We start from the raw sequence: 24,255 nt of genomic DNA, 5'->3' as shown, positions 1-24,255 counted from the left end.
GTTTTAACTTTAATGACACATCTATAGTGCTTTTCAGGTATTTAAATACTCTTTTTACTGCTTGCCAAGCACTATTTGTGGGTTTTGAAACAAATCTACTTAGAATGCCAACTGCATTTGCTATATCTGGCCTAGACCACTGTGCCAGATATAGTAGACTTCCAATTGCAGATTGGTATATCTCCTTATCACAAAATTCTGCATCTTGATCATTACATTGAAATCCTGCCACCATGGGGGTTTTGGCACCATTACACTCCTCCATGTTGAACTTTGTAAGCAGATTCCTGATCTTTGATTTCTGGCTTAGTTCATAAACCCCTTGTTTCTTTGTGATTTCTACTCCCAGATAATCATGTATCTGACCCAAATTTTTTAGTTCAAAGAATTTACCTAATTGTTTTTCAAACTCTTCAACCTGGGCTTTTGTTCTGGCAATCAAACAGATGTCATCAACAAATGTCAGTAGCCACATTTGTTCACCTTTTACATTTTTTGTGTAAAAACATGGATCTGCTATTCCATTACTGAAACCCAATGATTCAAGTGCTTCATGCAAACATTGGTTCCAATTTCTTGCAGACTGTTTCAAACCATAAATTGCCCTGTTTAATTTGTATACAGAACCTGGCACTTGAGATTCATACCCTGGAATTTGGGCCATGAAAACAGTTTCTTTTAGTTCTGCATTCAGATAAGCAGTTTTCACATCAAAATGAAAAACTTCACAATCATATTTTGCAGCCAGAGCTAATGCAATTCTCATAGATTCAGCTCTTACTGTGGGTGCAAAAACTTCATCAAAATTTACATTTTTTCTTTGTGTGAACCCTTGAGCAACAAGTCTTGCCTTGTATTTCATTTCTCCTGTTTGCAAGAATTTTTTCTTAAAAACCCACCTACAACCTACTGCTTTTTCACCTTTAGGTAGCATTGTAGGGGTAAAAACATTGTACTTCGCCATAGACTTCATTTCTTCATCCATGGCCTCAAACCATTTTTCTTTCTCTGGCTTTGAGAGCTTCAGTACATTTTCAAAACTTTCAGGCTCATAGCTCACTTGGCAAACCCTGACTTCACTTGCTGTGAAACGATCAGGTGGAATGCCTTTGTTACTTCTTTCTGACCTTCTGGGGACAAAAGAACTTGTAGCTGCCTCCTCCTCCTCCTTCTTTGGACTTAAAGAAGTTTGGCTATCTAACCTAGCTGCTTGCTCTTCCGCTAGTTGTGGTGTTTTTTCAGAATTTTTACTCTCTGGCAAAAACACTTGACTGCCATGCAAACGTTCCCAATTACATTGCTCTTGGAATTCAGCAGACCTGGAAATAATTACCTCTCCATTGTCTGCATAAAACCTGTATGCCTTTGAACCTGGAGCATACCCCAAGAACGTCATTTTCCTGGCTTTAAACTGTCCTTTCCTCCTAATAGCCTTTGGAACATGTACCCAAGCAGTGCTACCAAACACTCTCAAATGAGACAGTGATGGCTTTTTTCCAAACATTAGGAAATATGGGCTACTGTTAACTGCTGTACTCCACAGTCTATTTACAATGTAATTTGCTGTAAGCAGTGCTTCACCCCAAAAATGTGCTTTTAGTCCAGAATCAGCCAACATGGCATCCTTCATGGTTTGCAGAACGCCATTTCGCCTTTCTGCGACACCATTTTGCCATGGGGAATATGGGGCACTACGTCTGGCTGAGATTCCTTTGTTCCTTAGCCATTTCTGAAAATCAGTAGACATAAATTCCCATCCAAAATCACTTTGAAGTTGTTTTACCTTAGTAGAGAATTTTCTCTCCACCCAACTTTGCCAATTTTTGAAAATTTCAAACGTTTCACTTTTGTTCTTCATAACATAGCAAAAACCATATCTGCTATAGTCATCCACCAGGATTAAAGCATACCTCGCCCCTCCTAGTGTTTTAGACATGGGACCAATCAAGTCAGCATGCACCAGCTCAAAAATCTGCTTGGTGACTCTGTCACTCTTTTTACATATTGGAGCAACCTTTGACTTTGCCAATTTGCATGTGCTGCAGTCTAAATACTTTTCACAAGATTTTAAATTAAGTCCTTCACACATATCAGGCATTTTCTGCAGTACTTTGAACCCTGCATGTCCCAAACGTCTATGCAACAGGTGTATACAATTGTCATGTACAGGTGTGTTGCTAAATACAGAACATACATCTTTAGAACCTCCTTCTCCCTTGGGCAACATTTCATAAAGATTGTTTTTTAGTACACCTAGAGCCAAAACCTCATTTTCTTTGAGCACTTTACATTCTTTGTTTGAAAACATTACACTGTATCCTGCATGGTCTAAACAAGACACACTTAACAAATTATGCTCAAGACTTGGCACACATAATACTTTGTTCACAGTCTCACCCAAACTTGGAATGAATACAGGTCCTTCTCCAGCAACAACTGACACTTTGCCATCTGCCAACGTAACATAGTCCCGGTTGGTAGGATGCAATTTTTTAAACAACCCCTTATTGTTCACAATATGTTGACTGGAACCACTGTCCATCAGCCATGTGCTTTTTGGGTCATTTTCAACAGCCTTGACCACGGAGACTTTCGGTTTTGCAGTTTTCTTTTTCTTGCCTGAATAAGCATGCTTCTCCGTCTGGCTAGGGCAATTCTTTCGCAGATGCTCTGTGGAACCACAACGAAAACAGCGCCTCACTGCAAACACTCGCTCCTTATCTTCACAAGCTGCTTGTTTGGTGGGAGTTTCTCTTGGCTTAGCAGTTTGCTTCTCAAGCTTCTTTTGCTCTTCTTCTAACAGCCGGCCGGTCAGAAATCGTAACGTCAGCTCACTTTCACGCATAGCCTCCAAACTCATGACAAGGCTATCCCATGAATCATCTAGCGAACTGAGAACAACGTAGACTTTATGACATTCAGTAAAAATCATGCCTCGCTCTTCCAGGTCTGCAAACAATTGCCTCATCATGTTGAGATGTTCAGACACACTGGAATTCGGCTGCAGTTGAGCTCTGTACAGCTTCCGCGTTAGCGTGACCTTGCTCACGGCCGAATCTCTCACATAAATCTCTCGGAGATTCCTCCAGCATTCTTGTGCTGACACCAACCCACGAACATGTACAAGTTGATTATCTTCCAGACACAAAATAATGCTGGCTAGAGCTTTCTCTATACTTCTCTGTTCACCTTCATCTGGCTGAGCAGGGGGATTACTGACAACTGTCCATAAATCCTCCCTCCGGAGATATTGCTCCATCTTGACGCTCCACGCCAGATAGTTGTGCTCATTCAAACGGCTCAGGGACAAACCTCCCAACGCCATACTTGACGCCATCTCAAAAAACTGCACACAGATGTCTTACTTGCTTTCTTCTAGCCCCTCCTAGGCAAACAGCAACGACATTCACCAGGCTGCAGATTGAGAAGACTCTTCTTCACTTCCAGGACTCCAACAGCAATTTGCCACCACACTGGAACACCTCTAGTCAGGCTGAGCAATCTGGGCCCATAACCTGTCAGGAGGGTGATGTGTTTCACACCAGCAGAGCATGCACAGAGTGCAAATAATGCAAGCAGAACCAGAGGATCCAGGTAGCAGATGAAACAGTCCAATGAAGAAGGAAGCACTCAGACACAGTAGCTTTAACTACTAATCTAAGTTTACTTTACAAGTATATACAGAGTAAAATACAGAATGACGCTCCAGCAAACTCTCCAATATTCTTTCTCCAAACTCTCCACACTGATTCCCCATCAGTAACATATTTATACAAATGAACACCAATCACAGTGTTCTCATGTAATGTGAACACTGGATTGCATCAGCTAATTTGCTGTTCTGCCCAGATACCCTCCACCTGTGTATCTGGCCTTTTTCCAAAGTCTTGAGATGACTTCTTCTTAGGTCTCTAGTTCCAGCAAAAACTTACACAGGTTAAAAACCTGACAATTTCAAGAGATTAGCAAGATCATTTGCTTTGGCAGTGCTGTCTTTTTTCAGTATAACTGCACAGTTACTGCTGATGGTGAATGTTCATTCTATCTTAGTAGTAAGTCAGAGTTTTCAATTAAACAGTCTGTTATTATTACACAGCAAGCTAAATGAGGCTTTCTTCTGAATGACTGTGCAGTAAAAAAAAGCATTTTTAAAAAATAATTGTTTCAAATTAACTGATCTAAAGACCAGTTTAAATACTACCAGCAGGCAAAACAAACATTAGTATATGTTAGTTTAACATGGCTAATTTATTCTCATTGGTTTATTTACGCACACAGAAAAATATTTTTAAAGGAACAAAGCTGTGAAAGTCAGTTAAGGGCATAATACCCTGGCTGGAGAATGCTGTGTTGTAGGACTTTTTTTCTATCTAAACATACATAGGGATTGCACCCTAATTGATAGTTCTCATTCTGCATACTATGGGGAGCAATTGCATAGATTATGAGATCATTCTGGATAATTTTCTTTTAAAGATTGTGTTTGACGTTTAGGATATTCCGAAATAGGATGGTTATTGACAGATAGTACATATTTAGTATAGGTATACTAACGATACAGTGAGTTTAAAATGTGAGTCAACATTATTAGCAATATATTCAGAAAATATTTTTCTTTATTTTGATTATTTATTAAAACATTTGTATCGTCCCCTATACACAGGGATCTCAGGGTGGCGTACAGATATTTATTTGTGGACACTGTCCCTTACAAACTCTGAAGGAGTTACTTATTTGTAGAGTAAAGAAGAGAGTACTCTAGCTAAAAAATGCTTATAGGGCCAATTCCTTCAAGATTTATTGTACTCTGATTATAATATACAAGTGTTATATCAAATGTGAACCACACCTTGTTTAGCCTTGAGAAGAGAAGACTGAGGGGAGACATGATAGCACACTTCAGTTACTTGAAAGGTTGTCACACAGAGGGCCAGTTCAGACAATAGTCAACCATGTGTTAATAGTCAACTCCACGATTGACTATTTAGTCAATCAGAGGAGGGCCAGGATCTGTTCTCAATCACCCCAGAATGCAGGACACACAATAATGGGCTCAAGTTACAGGAAGCCAGATTCCGGCTGATCATCAGGAAAAACTTACTGTTAGAGCAGTACGACAACGGCACCAATTACCTAGGGAGGTAGTGGGCTCTCCCACAATAGAGGCATTCAAGATACAGCTGGATAGTCATCTGTCAGGTATGCTTTAATGTGAATTCCTGCACTGAGCAGGGGGTTGGACTCGATGGCCTTGTAGGCCCCTTCCAACACTACTAATCTATGATTCTATGATTAATGGGGTCAAAACATAATGACTTTGTTAATAAAACATATCATTGAGATATACTAGTATGTCTGTTTCCTCCTCTTGTTCTTTCTGCAGCTGAATGGTACCTGGTTGCCTCACCAGCTTGCCGTTTGTTCTGTTCATGCTGATGCTAAAAATCAGATCATTCTAAAAACAAAGGGGCTCAACTAGTATGCATAACAACCGTGAGTGGAGGAATGTGCCTTCCTGAGTGCTAGGTGCAGCACCAACAGACTCATTTTCTAAAAGAGTCTACTAGGGGCAGCATACGTCTGTTTATCCGTTGCTGGAGAACATGAATGGGAGGTTTCCAATACATGTGCTTCTCTGGGCTTCCTAGAGGCTTGTGGTTGGCCACCCTGAATAGAATACTGGATAGGCCTTTGCTGAAATCCAGCATGGCTCTTCTTGTGTTCTTATGTTGGAAGGCCTGGAAAATGTATGTGTGTGGGGGAATGTCACTCTGATCTATAGGGATTCCATCTCCCTCTCTAGGCTTCCTGTCTATTTCAGTACCAATCTTGAGTGTTTGTATTCTACTCCTGTACCATCCATCCCATTGTACATCAATATCCCCTGAGCTGATAGAAATGATCTTGAATTTGGTGATGATTGCTTCCCCATCTCTCCTGCAAGTGTGCATAGCCCTGATTTGGATGACAACCATAATGCTTCTGGTGAGAAGGGTTTAGGCCCCCCTCCCTATTTTCATCCCCAAATTCCACCAAACCCGTGTGTGTGTGTGTGTGTGTGTGTGTGTGTGTGTGTGTTAAAACAGAGGGGAAAAGTCTTCATTGGAATTTTGGGACAAAAAATGTGGGGTATAGGGAAATGAAGCTTAAATCTTCCTCTCCTGAAGTGCTATATGACAGGATATCCAATATACATAATGCTACAATTCTTTTAATTGCATTGTTTGGGTATTTGAATAACAGGATTTGAGTTTTTTTCACAGCAAAATTCCAGACATCCTTTGTCTAGGTAGTATTAGGGCTCCTTGCCTATATTTTCTTTCTTTTAAATTTAAACTTCGGAAAAGGGATACACCAGCTGCATTTGGCTCTATAAATATCTTGTGATTATAAAAATGTACTCTGCATAAACATCCTGTTTTAGATTAATCCTTGTTGACACAACTAACGCATGTTGCACTCTCCTGTTTCCTTTCAACTCAGGTGGACAACCGGTATGAGGGTCTTTGGGACACAAGGGAAAAAGTTGTGGCATTTGGCTTTGATTACTGCTATTGGTCAGTTGATCCTGAGGATCCTAAATATGCATCTCAGGAAGTGGTAAGTAATGTTTGCTTCTGTTCTTTTTCTTCTTTTATAATTCATTCCTTTTGTGTGTTTACTTGGAAATCAGTAAGAATAAACTAGTTTGTTTATAAAATAAGTAGCACAAATAAGCAGTTTCTTATTAAGGCTGGCTGGCTTGTTGGTATGAACTGTATTATTGGCCCAGACCAATAATGGTGGCCAGACATCCAGATGGCTTAGAGTGGCCTTGCAAGTAAGTACAAAACATACCAGCTCATCTGCAGGTAACGTTGATAGTGAGATTGTGCTTAGAATGAGAATATTGCTATTTACTGTGTAATCTGTACAGCACCATGTACATTGATGGTGCTATATAAATAAATAAATAATAATAATAATAATAATAATAATAATAATAATAATAATAATAATATATTCTGCAAGATATATCTATGTACACTTATATTTGGGAGAAGGTTCAAGTCTTAAGAGTATAGCAGGAAAAGATACAAATGGAATACATAATTCTTGTTTTCTAAATTTCATGCAGACTAAAGTTTGGGAACACCCTGAAACTAAAGATGAATGCCCTTGGCTAATATCTATAGATATACCTGTATTCTGTTAATTTGTGTAGTCATATTTTAAATCCAGGGTGGATGCAGATGACTTTTCTACTACAAATCTGAATTTCATGTTGTAAAATTCTTCTAATTTGACAGAACAATACAATACAATATATGGATATGGACAACCATTTACAAACTGATATATATGTTATTCACTCCTACATATGTGATTAATATATCATTTTGTAATGAATACATACAAATATTTAGCAGCGACTTGCTGTTTGTATTGTGGTGACTTTAAGGCTTTTTTTAAATTGAAACCAATGACAAATATTGTGAACAAGTTTGTAATGGCATTGAGTCTTATAGTATTGTTTTACACTAAAGTCACAGCAAGTTTAGACTTGTTACTTACTACTCAGTTGTTGACAGTAGAAATATATGAAACCAAAGAGTGTCCTACGGACAAACATTTCGTTGCAGTTCAACATGAGTTATATTCCTACTGATTGATGCAACAAAACATTAAGGACTTATATGTTGACCTTACAGCTCATAGTAACAATGATTAATGAATATGTTTGCTTAGCATTCACTAAGAAAATTAAACACTTTTGCTAACAGAAACCGGCACTTGCAATTTAGAGTGTGATGAAATGAAGCTTGAAGATATGCCAGGACTTCAGGTTATAATGCCCATGAGGAGAATTATATATTATATATTATATTATAGCATTATAAGATTGCATGCTTTCCAAAAGTCACTGAAGGCCACCAATTTCAAGTTGTTTGATCATTTGCCCTTTCTAACATACCAACTGGTAATGGTTCCATAGAGGGCTTTCTAGAGAGAGCCTAGCCAAGAAACTGTCAGTAGAAGTGTAGCGTAAGGCAGTGGTTTTGAAATTGTATATCTTTGCGGAACTTTTTCCATGTAAGGCATTCACAAACACTAGCACATTGCAGAAGATTTTGATATATTTTCTAGGACACACATTCTGCAAGTTACTGGGCAACCTTCACTGTGGAGAGTGTGACCTAGAACATGCCCAACACTATATTACAAGAGTATGCCATTGTCAAACTTTCAGTGAAAAGTGTTCATTTAACTGATCTCTCATTGAGCGTTACTCTCAGATTTCTGAGAAATGTCAGAGTGACTAGAACACTGTGAAAATCACTGATCCAAATAGTCATGATCAATTTTTTATCGCATGTTAATAAACAGCATCAGTACAGTGTCTTCAAAGATTACTAGGGCAGTTTTTGGGGGAAAGATGTATCACCCCTGCTAATCAGATCATGTTAGAACAACTTTTGGGTTATACCATTTTGAAAAACTCATACAAAGATAAGGGTTTCAGCTTCTCCAAAGTCCAGATTTGTCTCGGTGTTTTACATGTTTCTTTTGGTTTCTTTTACACCAGCATAATAAAAATTCTGATTTTGTGAGTTCTCTTTCCACATTCAAAAATTCCTGTATTCTTCATACCATAACAGGGCATGGCATTTCAGGGAAAAAAAGATGAAATTATATTTACCCTTTGTTCAGTGTCAAGGGAGTACTCTGACATCCAGCTCCTCCGATAGTTACTTGCTCTGCCAACAGGCGCTCGACAGTCCAACAGTCCTGATGGACTGTTGACAGTCCATCAGGTGGAGTGATGGACACAATCTTCAATTCTCAATCCTCCATTTTCGTGATATTCCAGTAGATGTGCTTTTTAGTGCATCTAGTAAAGTTGCATGGATGATAGCTGGCAGGCTTTAGGATCTTGCAGATCCTTGATGCCTCCCCTCTCTTCCTTCTTATTTGCATCTTCACCTGAGGTCAGAGCTCTGCTTTTGGATAAGGAAGCTGCTGTGGTGCTTTCTATAGTGGCTGCAGAGGGTTGGAGGGGTTGGGGGAACAATCCCAGTTCGGATTTCCCTCCCCAAGTTCATAACAGTCTACAGTCTCAGGGGGTGGGGACTTCACAGTAACTCTACCAGGGACCATATCATTGCTCCCTTAGTACGTTATTGCCTGTAAAGGGGAAAAACATGTCCAGGTATCTTATGAATCATCAGTGTTATTTATTTATTTATTTATTTATTGAATTCATGACTAAAAGAGCATTAGATCAAAATAGTCTTTAAAATTAACTGTGCCCTTAACTTGCCGTCCCATCACTGAAAAATTGTTCTTATCAATTCAGCAATTCATCAACTAATAAGGACACAAGTGACACAATTAAGATAACACTGTTATCTTTTTGGTGCCAGGTCAAGACTTTTCTCTTCTCCCAGGCATTTAACAGCATTTAACAATGCTAAATTTGTTTAACGGACCCCAGAACTGTTGTTTTTAAAATGGATACCGTTGTTTTTATACTGTTGTTTTTATGTTCTTGATGGTTTTAAATTTTGTATCCTTTTTTTAATGCTCACTGTTTTTAACTGTTGTAAACCGCCCAGAGAGCTTCGGCTATGGGGCGGTATATAAAATAAATAAATAAATAAATAAATAAATAAATAAATAAATAAATAAATAAGATTTTGCAAAAACAAAAGTTGCCAGTTGATGAAGAACTTCCATGCAAGTATAGCTGTTGAAGTTCCTGTTTGTTGATAATAACGTTTATAACATATTTCTTGTAAATATAGTCCCATAAAAAGCTTCAATTTTGACTTCAGAGAAATAGGAAAAACTATTCATGGAGTAATTTGAATACCAGGTGCCAATACTGGCACCCGAGGTCATAACAATAAAAGTGATGATTATTATTTTTTTAGCACTGCTTTCTTGATATAGGAGAAATTGTACCACTTTTCCAGACATATACACATGCAGAAGTTATTTTTTAAAGCTATTCTGTCTGTTCCTTTTCTTGGCTTCTCTATGCTGTTGTCTTAAAACTTACTGAGCCGGTGCATGACATGAGAAGCCATGCTGAGGATAAGCCACTGTGAGTTGGTTGTTTGCTCGCCAATCCACATTACTCCCCAACAAATGATCATCTGATCTGCAGCTTGCTGTGGCTTTTTAACTTCTCAGTCCATCAGTCTACTCCCTGTATGTAACCCAATGTCCTTTGCATGGCAACCCATATTGTATCCTCATTCCTGTGGCGGGAACTTTCCGCTCTCCAGATTCTGATCACTACTTTTTTTCGGAGCACTTACTTCTTTTTCCATTTTTAAATTTATTATTTTGGTGCTTTGGAAGTACGCAAATGGGATCATAACTTTTTAATTATTATTATTGCCTTGGAAGTCAAAAATGGGAGTTACATATGGTGCCCCCCCCCATCATGGCTTCTTTTAAGAGAAATTACTGCTGGGAGAAATTTAGTAATAGCTCCTAAATGGAGCCACGATATGGGGGGAACCAATAACTCCCATTGTTTACTTCATCGGGACTCAGGGAAGTGTCAAAAGGGGGTAGGACACAGGCAAGTGTCAGTTCAAGGTGTAATAGCAAGAAGATGGCATTGCCAAGTGGGAATTATTGAAACCCCCCTTAGTGCTGCTTTTCAGAACACTGACTATGGGTTCATACTTTCTCTTAGAGTTCATACTTTGTAATATATTTTTCCTGGTCTTTCACAAGTGTGAGCAGATTAGCCTATGTTCTTGCCTTGTTGATCCTACTATGTTACCTACTCCACTTTAGTGCTTCCCTTTACAGCTGTAACATACAAGGAAATTGACCACAGCGAGATTACACATAGTGTATCTGCGAATCTGTGGTCTTGCACACTTGGGGTGGGGTGGGAAGTTACAATCCCATTTGTATACTTCTGAAACACCAATTATTATTTTTTTAAAAAAGGTAGTGAATGAATTGCCCTGAAAAGGGGGAGAACAGGGAGGGAGCAGACATCACTGGTGAGGGAGGCAGGAGGCTGGAGGCAGCATTGGCAAGAGCACAAGGAATGGCATGGGGTATTTTGCTGCTCTTGCCAGATGGCTCTGTTCCATGCTTCAGACAAGCTACAGTGCCAGATTCAGATGTCGTGACAAGCTACGCTCAACAACTCAACTACAAGCCATGGGTTGTCACGGTGACTTGTTCAGGAAAAACAACCCACCCTGAATTATCCACACTGGGTTCGCACATCATGGTAAGCCACACTGACACTAACAAGGCTCACAACCTGCTATGGTATATTGTGTTGTGCAATCTCAGTTACTGTCATTTGCTTTCTTGTGGATTTTACTAAAATCTTTGAAAATCCTATCCCTTAGAGAAAGCAACACATCTTCTGATTAAAACCCCAATACCATGTATTCATTATTTTTACAAATTAGATTTTAAAGATGAACTATTTGGGAGACTGTAGTTTCTAAAATCTCAGCTTTATCACAGTGATAATGATAGTGTAAAACTGCATGTAACTCTTCATACATATTGGAAGGAAATGCTCATGATAACTTTGGCCGTTTCAGAGCATGATTGTATGTTGTGCTTTGTAAATGCATCAGAGCTTTTTGTTTCTCTTGCAAGGAATGCAGAATTGCTGAGCTTCTGTTGATGTTATAGAACCCCCAGACCTGTCTATGATGGAACTCCACATCTTCAGTTCTGCTTTTGAATTGTTCAATTGGTTCCTGATCTGATTGAGAGGTCCTTCTGTACACACTTACAACTAGCAATCTGTAAATGTAGATTCCATTTTCCTTTCCTTCCACCCCTTTCCTCAAGTTCCCAAAAAATTATCAGTCCTACCATGTTTTCCTTTTCAACATAAATCCTATATCTGCCATTTCATTCTCTCTCCTTTTAGTTAAAAACCACCCAGTACCTTTGCCATTTTTTGCTCTAAAAACTGCCTCTCTTTTCCCTCAAGTTCCTTATGTTTTCTCTTCAGTCATTTCTCTTTCTATTCAGTTGCTAGGATAATTTCAACCCCCCTTTTAGGTACCAAACTAAAGGAGATGCTATTCATGCATTGTTAATTGTGTGAATGGCTTTTCATAAGTAAATAGCAGGTGTTTAGGGTGGGGTGGGGAGTCATGCTAATTGCATGAATAGTGTCTCATCTACTTTGGCCTTCAATTTTTATTAAAAACACTCTCTGTCATAGTGCTGACCAGCACAACACGGTGGTGAAAAGAATGAATTGTGAGTCAGGAATTTCATATGTAGTTACCTCAGCCATGTACTTATGGGTTGCTCCTCAGACATGCTCCGTCCTACTTCTGTAATATGGGATAATAATACTAACGTAAGTCTCAAATTTGCACTTGGATTCCTTCATCTTGTAATCATGTATTGTACACAGTCAGTCTGAGGCTACCTTAGTTTATATTTGTATCTGTTTTTTGTTGTGTTGGGGGAGTTTCATTAGTCATGCCCCTGTAGTTCTCTGGTGCTTTAATGCCATCATTTCATAGGGCTAGATCCAGACTTAGTCATGCTTAGAGTAGACCTATTGAAATGAATGGGAGTTAAGTTAGTCATGACTAACTGTAGACACACTGCAATGAGTCTATTCTATGTACTGCATTGGGTCTGTTCTAAGTATGACTAAATCTGGATCCAAGCTATTCTGTAATATATCGGGCTTCATCATCTACTGGCAATTTGTTCTCACTGGATGTGGAAGCGGGAATTGTGGGGTGGAGGTGTGATTGAGAAAATTTATGGCTGTTGTGAAACCAATGAAAAATCATTAATTAAATGTTAATAAATTGTTAAATATATGAGTTGATAGTGTGCATTTTCAAATAAGCTTTGTCATTCTATTTCTTTTGCTATAGAGCTATATAATAGACAACATCCTTACATCGCCATCTGTTTAACAGATCATATTGTTTGTGTATACTTTTGATATTTTCCATTATGAGGCTTTGTTAAAGCATTTTGCACCCTAGGGACAGAAGTGGATATTACTGAAACCAGGTAATAGTGAGTCAATGCACGTTATTTATTTATTTATTTATTTATTTAATTACATTTTTATACCGCCCCACAGCCGAAGCTCTCTGGGCGGTTTACAACATTTAAAAATAGTAAACATTAAAAGTATACAATTTAAAAACACACACACACACACACACACACACACACACACACACACATAAAAACAGTATAAAAACAACAGTATCCATTTAAAAACAACAATTGTGGGGTCCATTAAAAACAAACTTAACGTTGTTAAATGCTGTTAAAATGCTGTTAAAAATGCCTGGGAGAAGAGAAAAGTCTTGACCTGGCGCCGAAAAGATAACAATGTTGGCGCCAGGCGAGCCTCATCGGGGAGATCATTCCACAGTCGGGGGGCCACCACTGAAAAGGCCCTCTCCCTTGTTGCCATCCTCCAAGCTTCCCTTGGAGTAGGCACTCGGAGGAGGACCTTAGATGTTGAGCGCAGTGTACGGGTAGGTTCATGTCGGGAGAGGCGTTCCATCAGGTATTGTGGTCCCAAGCCATGAATTAAACGTTAGGTTTAATTCAGATATTATAAACAATGGTAAAAGATAGCTTGAAATTAAAGTGCTTTTCCTCTTTAAAATACTTTTTACTAAAATATGTTTATTCTGATATGTAAATTTAATAAATGGTGTGAAAGTCTGCGGGGGAGAGAAACTAAAGAAAAGAGAACTAAAATTAGGAAGACAATTTCAAAGAAGTGGAAGGAGTTCAAAGATGAGTTTGTTGAGATATATAATCAGAAGCTTATGATAACAGAGTGCAGGAGGTAAGGGGGGGAAATCCAGCAGTATGCTTCTGTTACTGCTATTGACGTTGCACTAATGTAAACAAATGCTTGCACAATGTAATGAGAGCAATGGGGAAAAGCAATGATTTGCCACCAGATTTCAGCAGCTAATTGCCACATTTTCTTATTGCGCTAGTTACATTGTGCAAGCATTTGTTTAAGTTAGCGCAATATCATTAGTGCTAGCACTGGGACACCATGGGATACTACTCTAAGAAACAAACTGCTGTGGAGTTGTTCAAAAGCACTTAAATGTCTTGGTATATAATTTTCATATGATATGATAATTATGGGCTGATTATAATGAATATAAAAACGGATTTAGAAAACTGGAACTCCAGTTACATGATAGTGGGAAAATTGTCTCATTCAAAGTGAACATAATTTTGAGGTTTCTTTTATTCAGTACAAATTCACTTCTTGTTTTTACTAAATCCATATTAAGAAATTGGTGGAGATTATAATTGAGGATTGAACAAGTCAGAATATGTTAATACTTTATGAAAGAAATGAAAGATGGTGCTTTAGTGCGTGCTTTGTGTCAAGGCTGGGTTGCAGGCAGCAGTTGGGAGTTGACCTGGGAACCAGAAGCCATGGGACAAAGCCAGTAGTAAAGACCAAAAAGCATGTGAGAACTGAAGGACAAACTAAGAGACAGGAGCAGTGAGCAAGCCAGAAGGACAAAGAAAATATAGAGAAACACACCAGAATTTGGGGAGATTTTGTTGCATGAGTAAGACTTAACTGGAACAGAGAGCCCTCTCATAGTCCTTTCTGTCTGGGAGGATCCAATGACTAGTCTCGCTGGGTGGGCGGGCTCAGTCTAGGGCCTGAAGATACTAGACTGCCTAGGCAGATGCTTCAATAAGCAGTTCAATATGATAAGGATTTGTATTTTGGTGAACAATTGAGTTTACTGAGAACATGGGAACAACTCAAAATTAGAAAAACCTTGTGGATATGATAGAAAGTAATGAGATTACCTGTGAAACTGTACAAAATAGTTGGTTTCAGGGAAGAATTGAGATGAGCCAATGAACAGAACTTAAAAGAATGTTTATAGATACAACACAGCAAAATTATATCAAGGTTGTACAGATGCATACCAGTTCAAAATGAAATGGGCTAGTTCAGGAGTGGTATTATCACAAAGTAATTGGAAATGTAAAGAGAACTTGTATAAATAAAAATTTAAGAAAGGCACTGTTTCACCTGAAATAGAATGAACCAACAAGCTGATTGTGGGAAACAAACCAGAAGGACATGAGTGCAATAGCAGCCTGGTCTTGTTCCTCAGCCAACTTGTGTACATAGGCATACTTGAATGTTATCTGAAAATATGAACTCTATTATATCCTTTATTTGCTGCTACTGCTATCATCCATATGTATCATCTCTAGTATATTTTACCTAAGTAAATAAAATTGGAGAGCAGAAAAAAGTCCTTTTCTATCTTTGTTTGAATAAAATATGAACTCCTAACAACTTGATTCTTGGAAGGTTCTCAGTTAGGAAATTTATGCAAGACCTCTGTTGACATAGTACATGCCAAGGGTATTAAACCTCTTCGAGGCTGGGGGGCAAATTCAGTTTTGGAGAAGCTCTTGACGGCTGTATTCTAGTGGTGGGCGGAGCTGAAGGCAAAAGGGGCAGGGCCAAAAATACCAGGAATGCAAGGATTTTTTAGCTTAAAGCTTGGTATCTTTGTAATTAAGCCTTAGGAGAGGCATTTCAACCTTTTAGAATGGGGCAAAATTGCAGAAGCCAATCAACAAACAATTGGTGGTCAGGGGGAAAAGGGGTGGAGACAGAAAAAAGTCATGTGGCCTTCTGGGAAATCCCAGAGGGCCAGATTTGGCCCAGGGGCCTGAGCTTCAACACCCTGGTACATAGTGTGCATGGATATTCCTTGCTAATAAATGCACATATTTAAAGAATACAGAATGGTAACAAGATTAATTTAGCAGTATGTAAATAGGATTGTAATTTATTGATCCTAATAAGATTTTAAAGTTTTATCTGCAGATGATTAAACAGATCGAGATCTTGTTTTCTCTTCCAGATGGCAGGGATGGGACTATAAACCTTTTGAACCTTATGAAATTCCAATTCTTGTTGGCTTGTAGCCTGTGGTAGAAGTTATATCCATAATGGAAAAAATGATGTATTTAACTGGAAAAAACCAGATACAATTATCATTCAAATACATTTATTTGGAAGAAATTAAGCCTTAACCATTAAAGAGATGACTCTGGGTATAAATGGCATTTTTCTCAGGAAGTACTTGCAAAGTGGTGGGCATTGTTTTCCCAATTTTGAGAGAGAGAGAGAGAGAGAAATAATAAAAAGAGCATGCTATAAGAAAAGGTTTTTTTGTACAATACTTGGATCAGTATATAATGGGCTTCAGTAAGGGGAGGGAAATGGCCATGAACGTTTTAGATATGTTACATTACTTCTGCCAGCAACACAGCTGCTGCATTCAACAGTCATTTAAATGTCTTGGATTTTACATGAATAAGGTCACTTTTTTGGCATTAGCTATTTTGATTCTCGCTCCAGAATACTTAACTTGGAATCAGTGGTGTAGAGTTTTAATCCTGTATTAAGAGAAGATTTCATGCAGCAAGGAACAAAAATGCCTGCCATTCAAGACTCAGTTTACTTTTTCATAATACATTAAAAATTAACAATAAAAGTTAAGACAATTATACAGGCCTGGTTCACATGTCACAGCCAGATTTTTATTTTTTTTTAATTATGTCTTACAGTGAAGGAGCAAACGTGCTAGTGTACGCTGCTCAATCCCTCCCACTTGGTTCCTCCTGCTAACAGGAACAGTTAAACAATGCAGGAACTATCCATTCGTAGTTTGTTTAGGATGATGTCCGAACCAGAAAATCTGGCTTACTGCTCTCTTAATTGATCAGCTCATATTCAGTAAACTAGAATGTTAAAAGGATCTGGTTAACTGTGACGTCTGAACATGGCCATAGAGTCATCCCTGTTTTCAGGCTATGATCTGCAGAGTACAGTACCAGCGCATTAATTTCAGTTAATCATTGAGGGTAACAACTATCTGAAGATTTGGCAGCCCAGAATGAATAATATAAAATTGCTGGTCATCTATCACTGACCTGCTTAGGACTCCCTCTTGGTCATTGGCCAAGTTGTTGTGAATATGTTAGTAGACTCTTGGAAATTAGTAGACTCTTGGAAAACAGAACAGCCTCTGTAAGGAAATGAAAGGTCAGTTAAGATGGAGAAAATCTCACATATGAGGCATTCCATCACCATTGTCCAGCTGGGAATCTGAGGGCTGGGAAACCGAGTAAGAATTCAACCCAGGCATTACAAGTGAAGGCAAAGAAAAGTGGCTGAAGAAAGGACTCTGAGAAGCTGGTGGTCTTAGAAATAGGAACCTGAAGGAAGAATTGTTTTAAAAGATGGCAATATAAGGAAAAGACGGCGCTAAGGAAAGTTGGGGCCATTGAGAAAGCTCCAACAGATATCAAAGAAAGACTTTTTATTTTAAACATAACTACAAAGCAATACATGAATTGGAGCATTTGATATTCATAAAAAAATTGTTACAGAACTAGGCATCGTTCCATATGCCGGGGTAGAGAATGTCTTTCAGCCCAAGGGCTAAATTCAATGTCAGAGAAGCTCTGGGGGCACACATTCCAGTTGTGAGTGGGGCTAAAGGCAAAGGGGTGGAGCCAAATTCAGAAGCCATGGGGCCAAAAATACACACACACAAAACCCCACCACCCCAGCTTATTGTAGCTTTCAGCGTTTATTGCCAGCCTCAGAGGCTTTTCAACCTTTCAGAATGGGAAAAATACTGCACAAAAGCCAGGGGACCACCCCACCCCCCAATGATAAGTGGTCAGACAAATGTGGTGGGGCCAGAAGAAGGGGGCGTTGCTGCCTGTCTCTTGGGCCTGAGGACCTCCACCCTTTCCATATGAGGACATAGATTTTATGGTGATGGCAGGGAGTTCAAATAGGGACAGGGAGGGCTTTGGGTCAGGGACTCTAAGTGTCAGGAAGCCCAGAGGTGGGATGGGCTTCAGGGAAAGGGACAGAGAAAGCAGTAGTCTGAGAAGAAACGATCAAAAGTGGATCAGTAGTAATATATATGATCCAGGAGTAAACAAAATGACTTTTTCCTTTTCCTTCTACAATAAGATTCTTGCTTTCCTATCTCTGAGGATTGATAATAATACTAAACATTTGTATAGCACTTTCAGGTGCTTGGCCCGTTGTCCTTGGGTAATCTTATTCAATCTCATGGCCTCCAATATCATCTGTATGCCGATGACACACAATTATATCTTTCATCTCCGGATCTTTCTCTTGATGTTCACGATCGTATCTCTGCATGTCTTTCAGATATCTCAGCTTAGTTGCTTCATCGTCGTTTGAAACTTAATATGGCAAAGACTGAATTGCTTGTTTTTCCTCCTAAACCTTCTCCTCCTCTCTCATTCTCTCTTACTGTCAATGATGTTACGCTTACTCCAGTCAAGGAAGCTCGTAGTCTTGGCTTTATATTTGATTCCTCGCTCTCCTTTATTCCTCATATTGAGGCAGTAGCTAAATCCTGTCGTTTTTTCCTGTATAATATTGCCAGGATTCGATCGTTTTTGTCTGTCTCTTCTGCCAAGACTCTTGTTCATGCACTGGTTATTTCTCGGTTGGACTACTGCAACCTTCTTCTCACTGGCCTTCCTTCTTCTCACATCAGTTCATTGGTTTCTGTTCATCACTCTGCTGCTAAGATCATCTTCTTGGCTCGCCGTTCTGACCATGTTACTCCACTTCTGAAATCTCTTCATTGGCTTCCAATTCACTTCAGAATCCAATATAAACTTCTCCTGTTGACCTACAAAGCTTTTCACTGTCTAGCTCCTTCCTATCTTTCCTCTCTCATCTCACACTATTGCCCCGCTCGTGCTCTTCGCTCCTCTAATGCCATGTTTCTCACCTGCCCAAGGGTCTCTACTTCCCTTGCTCGACTTCGTCCATTTTCTTCTGCTGCCCCTTACACCTGGAACGCTCTTCCAGAACATTTGAGAACTACAAGTTCAATCGCAGCTTTTAAAGCTCAGTTAAAAACTTTTCTTTTTCCTAAAGCTTTTAAAACTTGATTTTGTTCTGACTTTTATACTGTTAGTTTTACTCTACTCTGTGCCTGTTTGGTGCATTCTCTTCCCCTTCCTATTGTTTTATTATGATTTTATTAGAATGTAAGCCTATGCGGCAGGGTTTTGCTATTTTATTGTTTTACTCTGTACAGCACCATGTACATTGATGGCGCTATATAAATAATAATAATAATAATAATAATAATAATAATAATAATAATAATCTTGTAATCCTTACAACAGCCTTGAAAGTTAATGCAAAGAGAATGTTTTGCCTAAGGTCTCCTAGTAGTTTATGGCAGAGGATGTCTCTAATGTTCAATTAATCTTTACCTAGTTTACTTCTTATATTGTGATATCATTAAATAAATGTTAAACACTAATGGTATATTCTGCAGTTCTTTCCCCTTTCAGTGGGAGTATTTGTCTATTTTAGGCTGCAAGCCTGTACATACTTACTTGGAGCACCACTGAACTCAATGGGACTTACTTCTGAGTAACCATGTATATGATTACCCAATGTTATCTTAAGTATACTTGGTCTAAAACATTATTTCTTTGCTTGCTTTTTTAGTTTCATAGTAGCCTATGATCCTATCAGCCAAACCATTAGATTGGCCCCTTGGGGTTGAAATAAATTAAATTAGGGTTACTTGAGGTCAACCATTGTGTAGCCATACATTTATATAATATTATTATTATTATTATTATTATTATTATTATTATTTATTTATATAGCACCATCAATGTACATGGTGCTGTACATTATAATAATAAGTGGACATGGTTAAAATAATAATAAGTGGACATGGTTAAAAGTAAAAAGTATTTATTTTGAACTTAATCTTACAACCCCTTCAGCTTCCTAGCAGTTTCTGAAAGGATTTTATAAATGGACAGTGTACAGTTGTTACAACTGGAGCGATTATTGGATGAGTATGTGCTAACCTTGAATAATGAAATAACAGCTGCAGTCTAGCACAACACAAACATTCTTCCAACTCCTAAAATATGTTGCCTATATGCTTGTTCTAGACATCAGCCACTATTTGCCTGCTAAAACTTTGCCTGCAGCCTCAAATACAGTTATGAGAGAGTAAGTCCTGTTGAACTCGGAAGGACTTCCTTCAAAGTAAAGATTGTTTTGTTAAAAGCAATCCTGTACTCACTTACCTGAGTAGAGATAGGATTGCTTTTACAGTAGGTATTCTCCCCTAACAAGACTCCAATGTGTGCTTTGCTATGTACAAGTCGCTGCCCACCTTCAAAAGGTCCTGTATTCAGTTGAATGCAGGTGGCAGACTCCTACATCCAAAAGGATTCTCATTCAATTTATTTTTGAGTAGATGTTCTTCGTTGTCTCTCTGACTCACACATTTGGGTTATTTGCCTGCAAAGAACAGTAATTTGGAACATTATAAAGCTAAGTAGAGTTTTAGGTGAGCGCCCCACCAACCTCCATTCTGCATGCTATGGGCATGGTTCCTGCTTGCCTCTCCATTCCTTTTTGTCTGCTACAACTAGCAGCCCCACAGCAAAATTCTGAAAAATTCTACCGCCCCCTCCTGAGACACTGAAGAGAGTTTTCCTTTTTTTCTCTTCTCTTTCTTTCCCATTTTCTTCTTCTTGATTTCATTGCCCCTTTGGGGAGTGCATGGCCTCCAAAGCCTTCTTCAAACGTTTCACCTGCTGTGGCAGGAAGATACCATTAACTGATGCACACTCCATTTGCCTTCTCTGCCTTGGAGAGGCACACAGGGTGGACTCCTGTACTGGCTACTAGTTCTTTATGAAGCAGTCCAGGAGAAACACAGCACAACTGTCTTCAACCATCTCTTAGAAGATGTAAAAAACCTAGCAGTGATATTCCAATCTGAAGCCCACAGATTATCCAGCCAACAAATTAACATGGCCCACCATATGGTCAACTGTGGTTCCAAGCCTATGGCAGATGCTATGACTTTGAAACATCAAGCTGGCTTTGCACTACAGCACACCACCAGGAGGCTAGATCAAGAATGGAGGATCTTCCATTCAACGGCGAAGGCCGTTTCTGTGCATCCATGGATTACACCCTTGACCATGTCTACAAAATAAAGACATCCACTAGGAAGAAAAGAATGGCATCCCTAACCTTGGTGACTTCTGCCAACTGGCCACATCCATATTGACAATAACAATGGCCACCTTGGCACCAATCTGTCTCGGGTTCGAACTGAGCTTCCAAACCTCTTTTCATCCAGAGAGATAGTTTTAGAAGAAATTCTACCAAGCTACTCATGGTTAACACATTGACCAATCCAAATGACATCTTTGGCTCCTACAGAGGAGCCAAACCACTTCTTCTTTTTCACCAGAACAGGCTTGAACCTTTCTCCATGCCTGGTGATCCATCACCACTGACAAGTGGGTACTTTCTATCATTGCCCAAGGCTATTCCATAAAATTTGAAGATCCCCCTCCCACTAGCTTCTTGAGCAAGGGCATGATTTAAAAACCTCCCCATTCAAAGGACCATCACTTTCTTCTCCAGGTACTTTACAGTCCCCCCGAAAACAGGTGGTCTTTGAACTATACTCAACCTTTGGGATGTAAACAGCTACAGTCACCAAAAAAAATTCAGGATGACTACTCTCTCCTTCATCCTTCACCTCCTGTGTTGGAAAAACTGGTTCACAATAATAGATGCTTCATGACGCTTACTTCCACATTGTTATATACCCTGCTTCTCATTCTTTCTCAACTTTGCATTGGCAACAAACTCTTGCAGTTCAAAGTGCTCCCTTTTGGTTTAGCCACTGCTCAAAGCGTCTTTACAAAGTGGCAGGACATCTGAGACTTTAAGGGATCATCATCTTTCCATATATAAACTGATTCTTTGTAGTTCCCTCTCGCCACCACCTCAGTATCAACATCAACATTGCCTTGTCACTTATGGAATCTCGACCTGCTTGTGAACAAAGAAAAATCCTGTTTCACCCCATCTCAAGCATGACAATTCACAGGGGCACTTATCAACTCGCCTCCATATGAAACCACTATAGGCATTGTTCTTAGGAATCTTCAACCCAGAAATGGACCCCCAGACCCATCTCTTATCTCTTCCCAATTCAGTATGGACTTACCTCCAGTGGTGGATGGTTCTTACAGGGGAACAACTTCTGGACTCCCCGTCCATCCCTAACAGTCAACACAGATTCATCCCTTCATGACTTGGGAGCCTACTGCAGTTCACTCACGATCAGGGGACTGTTGTCATGTCAGGAGAGAGAACCCTCCATATCAATCATCTCAAGCTTCTTGCTGTTGCCAGAACCCTATGGGCACTTGAACCTTCCATCAAGGGGCCATCCATCCAAATCACAATGGACAATACCACAGTTGTCTTCTATATAAATAAGCAAGGCAGGATGAGATCCCTTTCTCTTCAACTCACTCTCAATTTCTGGGACTTTTGCTAATGTCACCACATTGCCGCTGTCACCATACACCTCACAGGAACATCCAACAAGGTTAAAAATTCTCTAGTACTGTTTTTCAAATTGTATAAATGTTTAAGTTAAATAAACTAATGTAAAATCTATAAGGCTTAAAATTAAGTATTAAACGATCAATTTTCTCCAATAGTTACTTTATACATAGTGGCCATGCTACAACTGACTACCATGAGTGCAGTATGGAATTTCTGCTGGTAATTATCATGTACTTAGTTATGTGTAACTGTGACCATTCCTCTCCCTCCTGGCACTTAGCCAAAATATTTCTGTTCGGTAATTGTGCATCTTAGAGGATTGTCATTTACTTCTGTTTAAACTATGAACTTGAATATTGTTTTATTTTTAACATAGAGAACCTTTAAATCTATTATCTGAATTTCATACTGTATTTCTGTTGCATGATCCTTTTAAAAGAATAATAGCTTTACAGTGATTTCTTTTAAGTTTGAAATGTAGAAATGGAAAATGTGCAGAAAGTTCCCCCTAAGTGGCTTTAGATTTTTAAATTTAATTAGATGCCATCTGTACAACTATAAATTATAATTCTGGAATTATTGAACAACATGCATTTTAGAGACTGTTCAAGTTATGCTTATTCACATATTCTCATGTATTTCCCGTTTTCTTAGTCTTGGCATTTCTGTTGGTAGACTCAGAGGCTCTGTCTGTATTTAGCGTTGTATAGCACAATGTACTTATTGTTTCACATCCTACTTTGTATAATTTGCATAAATTTATTCACTGATTACAGCACATAGAATAATAACTTCTTATGAATAGTTTTCTATCATTGGATGTAATGCTAGGAGAGGGAGGGAGTCTATGAAAATAAAGGTCAAAAAAATTATTTAATCCCACAGGACACTGGAATCAACAGGTGTTTTTGCTAAGTACAAAAAGTCCTGTGATCACTGACAGTGAATGTGCCACCCCTAAATTTGCAGCTAACCTTACAATATTTTCAATTTCCTGTGAAGTACATAGGTTAGTTTTGAGGACCTCAGCGTTTTTAATGTCTGAAAGCCTCAAACAAAAAAGGAATTTACAAAAAAGAAACATTTTTACATTTTAAAATTGATTTGTAACGTTTTATTTTGGTAAGAAAAAACAGGAACAGCTAGAACACCCTTTGAAGGGCATGCTATGTGGCCAGCTGTCATGCGTCCATGATACCCTACATAATTGCATCAGTTGGTGGCTGCTTTGCCACTTTGGAGGTGAAAGAAGGTAAAATATATATTTTTTAAAAATTAGCAATTTGGGGGTGCAATTTCTTAGTAATTAGTCTTATCTCCCCAAATAGAGAGCCATTCTGAAAATAGCTGAAAGGTGCATCCTCTGGCTGCCAAACAAGATGCACATCTTTGCTACCATAGCACTGACTAAGGCTGAATCAAGAGAATGTTCTACTATTAAAGGGAGCCTAAACATCATTTTAAATAAATACACTTAAACAAAATAAGTTCATTTTATTTATTTATTTATTTATTATATTTCTATACCTTCCCAAAGCCATATACTGTGGGTTGTTTGCATGCCCAACAATCAGGCTTCCTGCAGCTTTCTTCTCTCTCCTTCCCTCTCAGTCCTTCACCCAGTATCCCAGGGACCTGTGAGGCAGGACCTGTTTTGTATGCCTGTCCTGACCCCCTCCTCGCTCTGATTGCTACTCCTTTTTCTTACTGGCTTTTTTTCTTCCCTTTTTTATTATCAGTCTTTTAGAATACCGCTATAGCATGATGAAGATTTTTTTTAAAAA

General features: G+C 38.8%; 1 protein-coding gene across 1 annotated transcript in view; it reads left to right on the top strand.

Annotated features, from left to right (window-relative positions):
- STARD9 (StAR related lipid transfer domain containing 9) overlaps positions 1 to 24,255 on the top strand; it is a 130,572-nt gene that overhangs the window by 10,848 nt on the left and 95,469 nt on the right. Inside the window, exon 3 of the mRNA XM_063118448.1 lies at positions 6,484 to 6,600. Coding sequence (XP_062974518.1) covers positions 6,484 to 6,600 — 117 coding nt within the window. The remainder of the gene's footprint in view (positions 1 to 6,483; positions 6,601 to 24,255) is intronic.

This window comes from Elgaria multicarinata, chromosome 2 (assembly GCF_023053635.1).
Source record: "Elgaria multicarinata webbii isolate HBS135686 ecotype San Diego chromosome 2, rElgMul1.1.pri, whole genome shotgun sequence".
In the NCBI taxonomy this organism is placed as follows: domain Eukaryota; kingdom Metazoa; phylum Chordata; class Lepidosauria; order Squamata; family Anguidae; genus Elgaria; species Elgaria multicarinata.
This window is presented reverse-complemented; position numbering and strand designations above follow the sequence as displayed.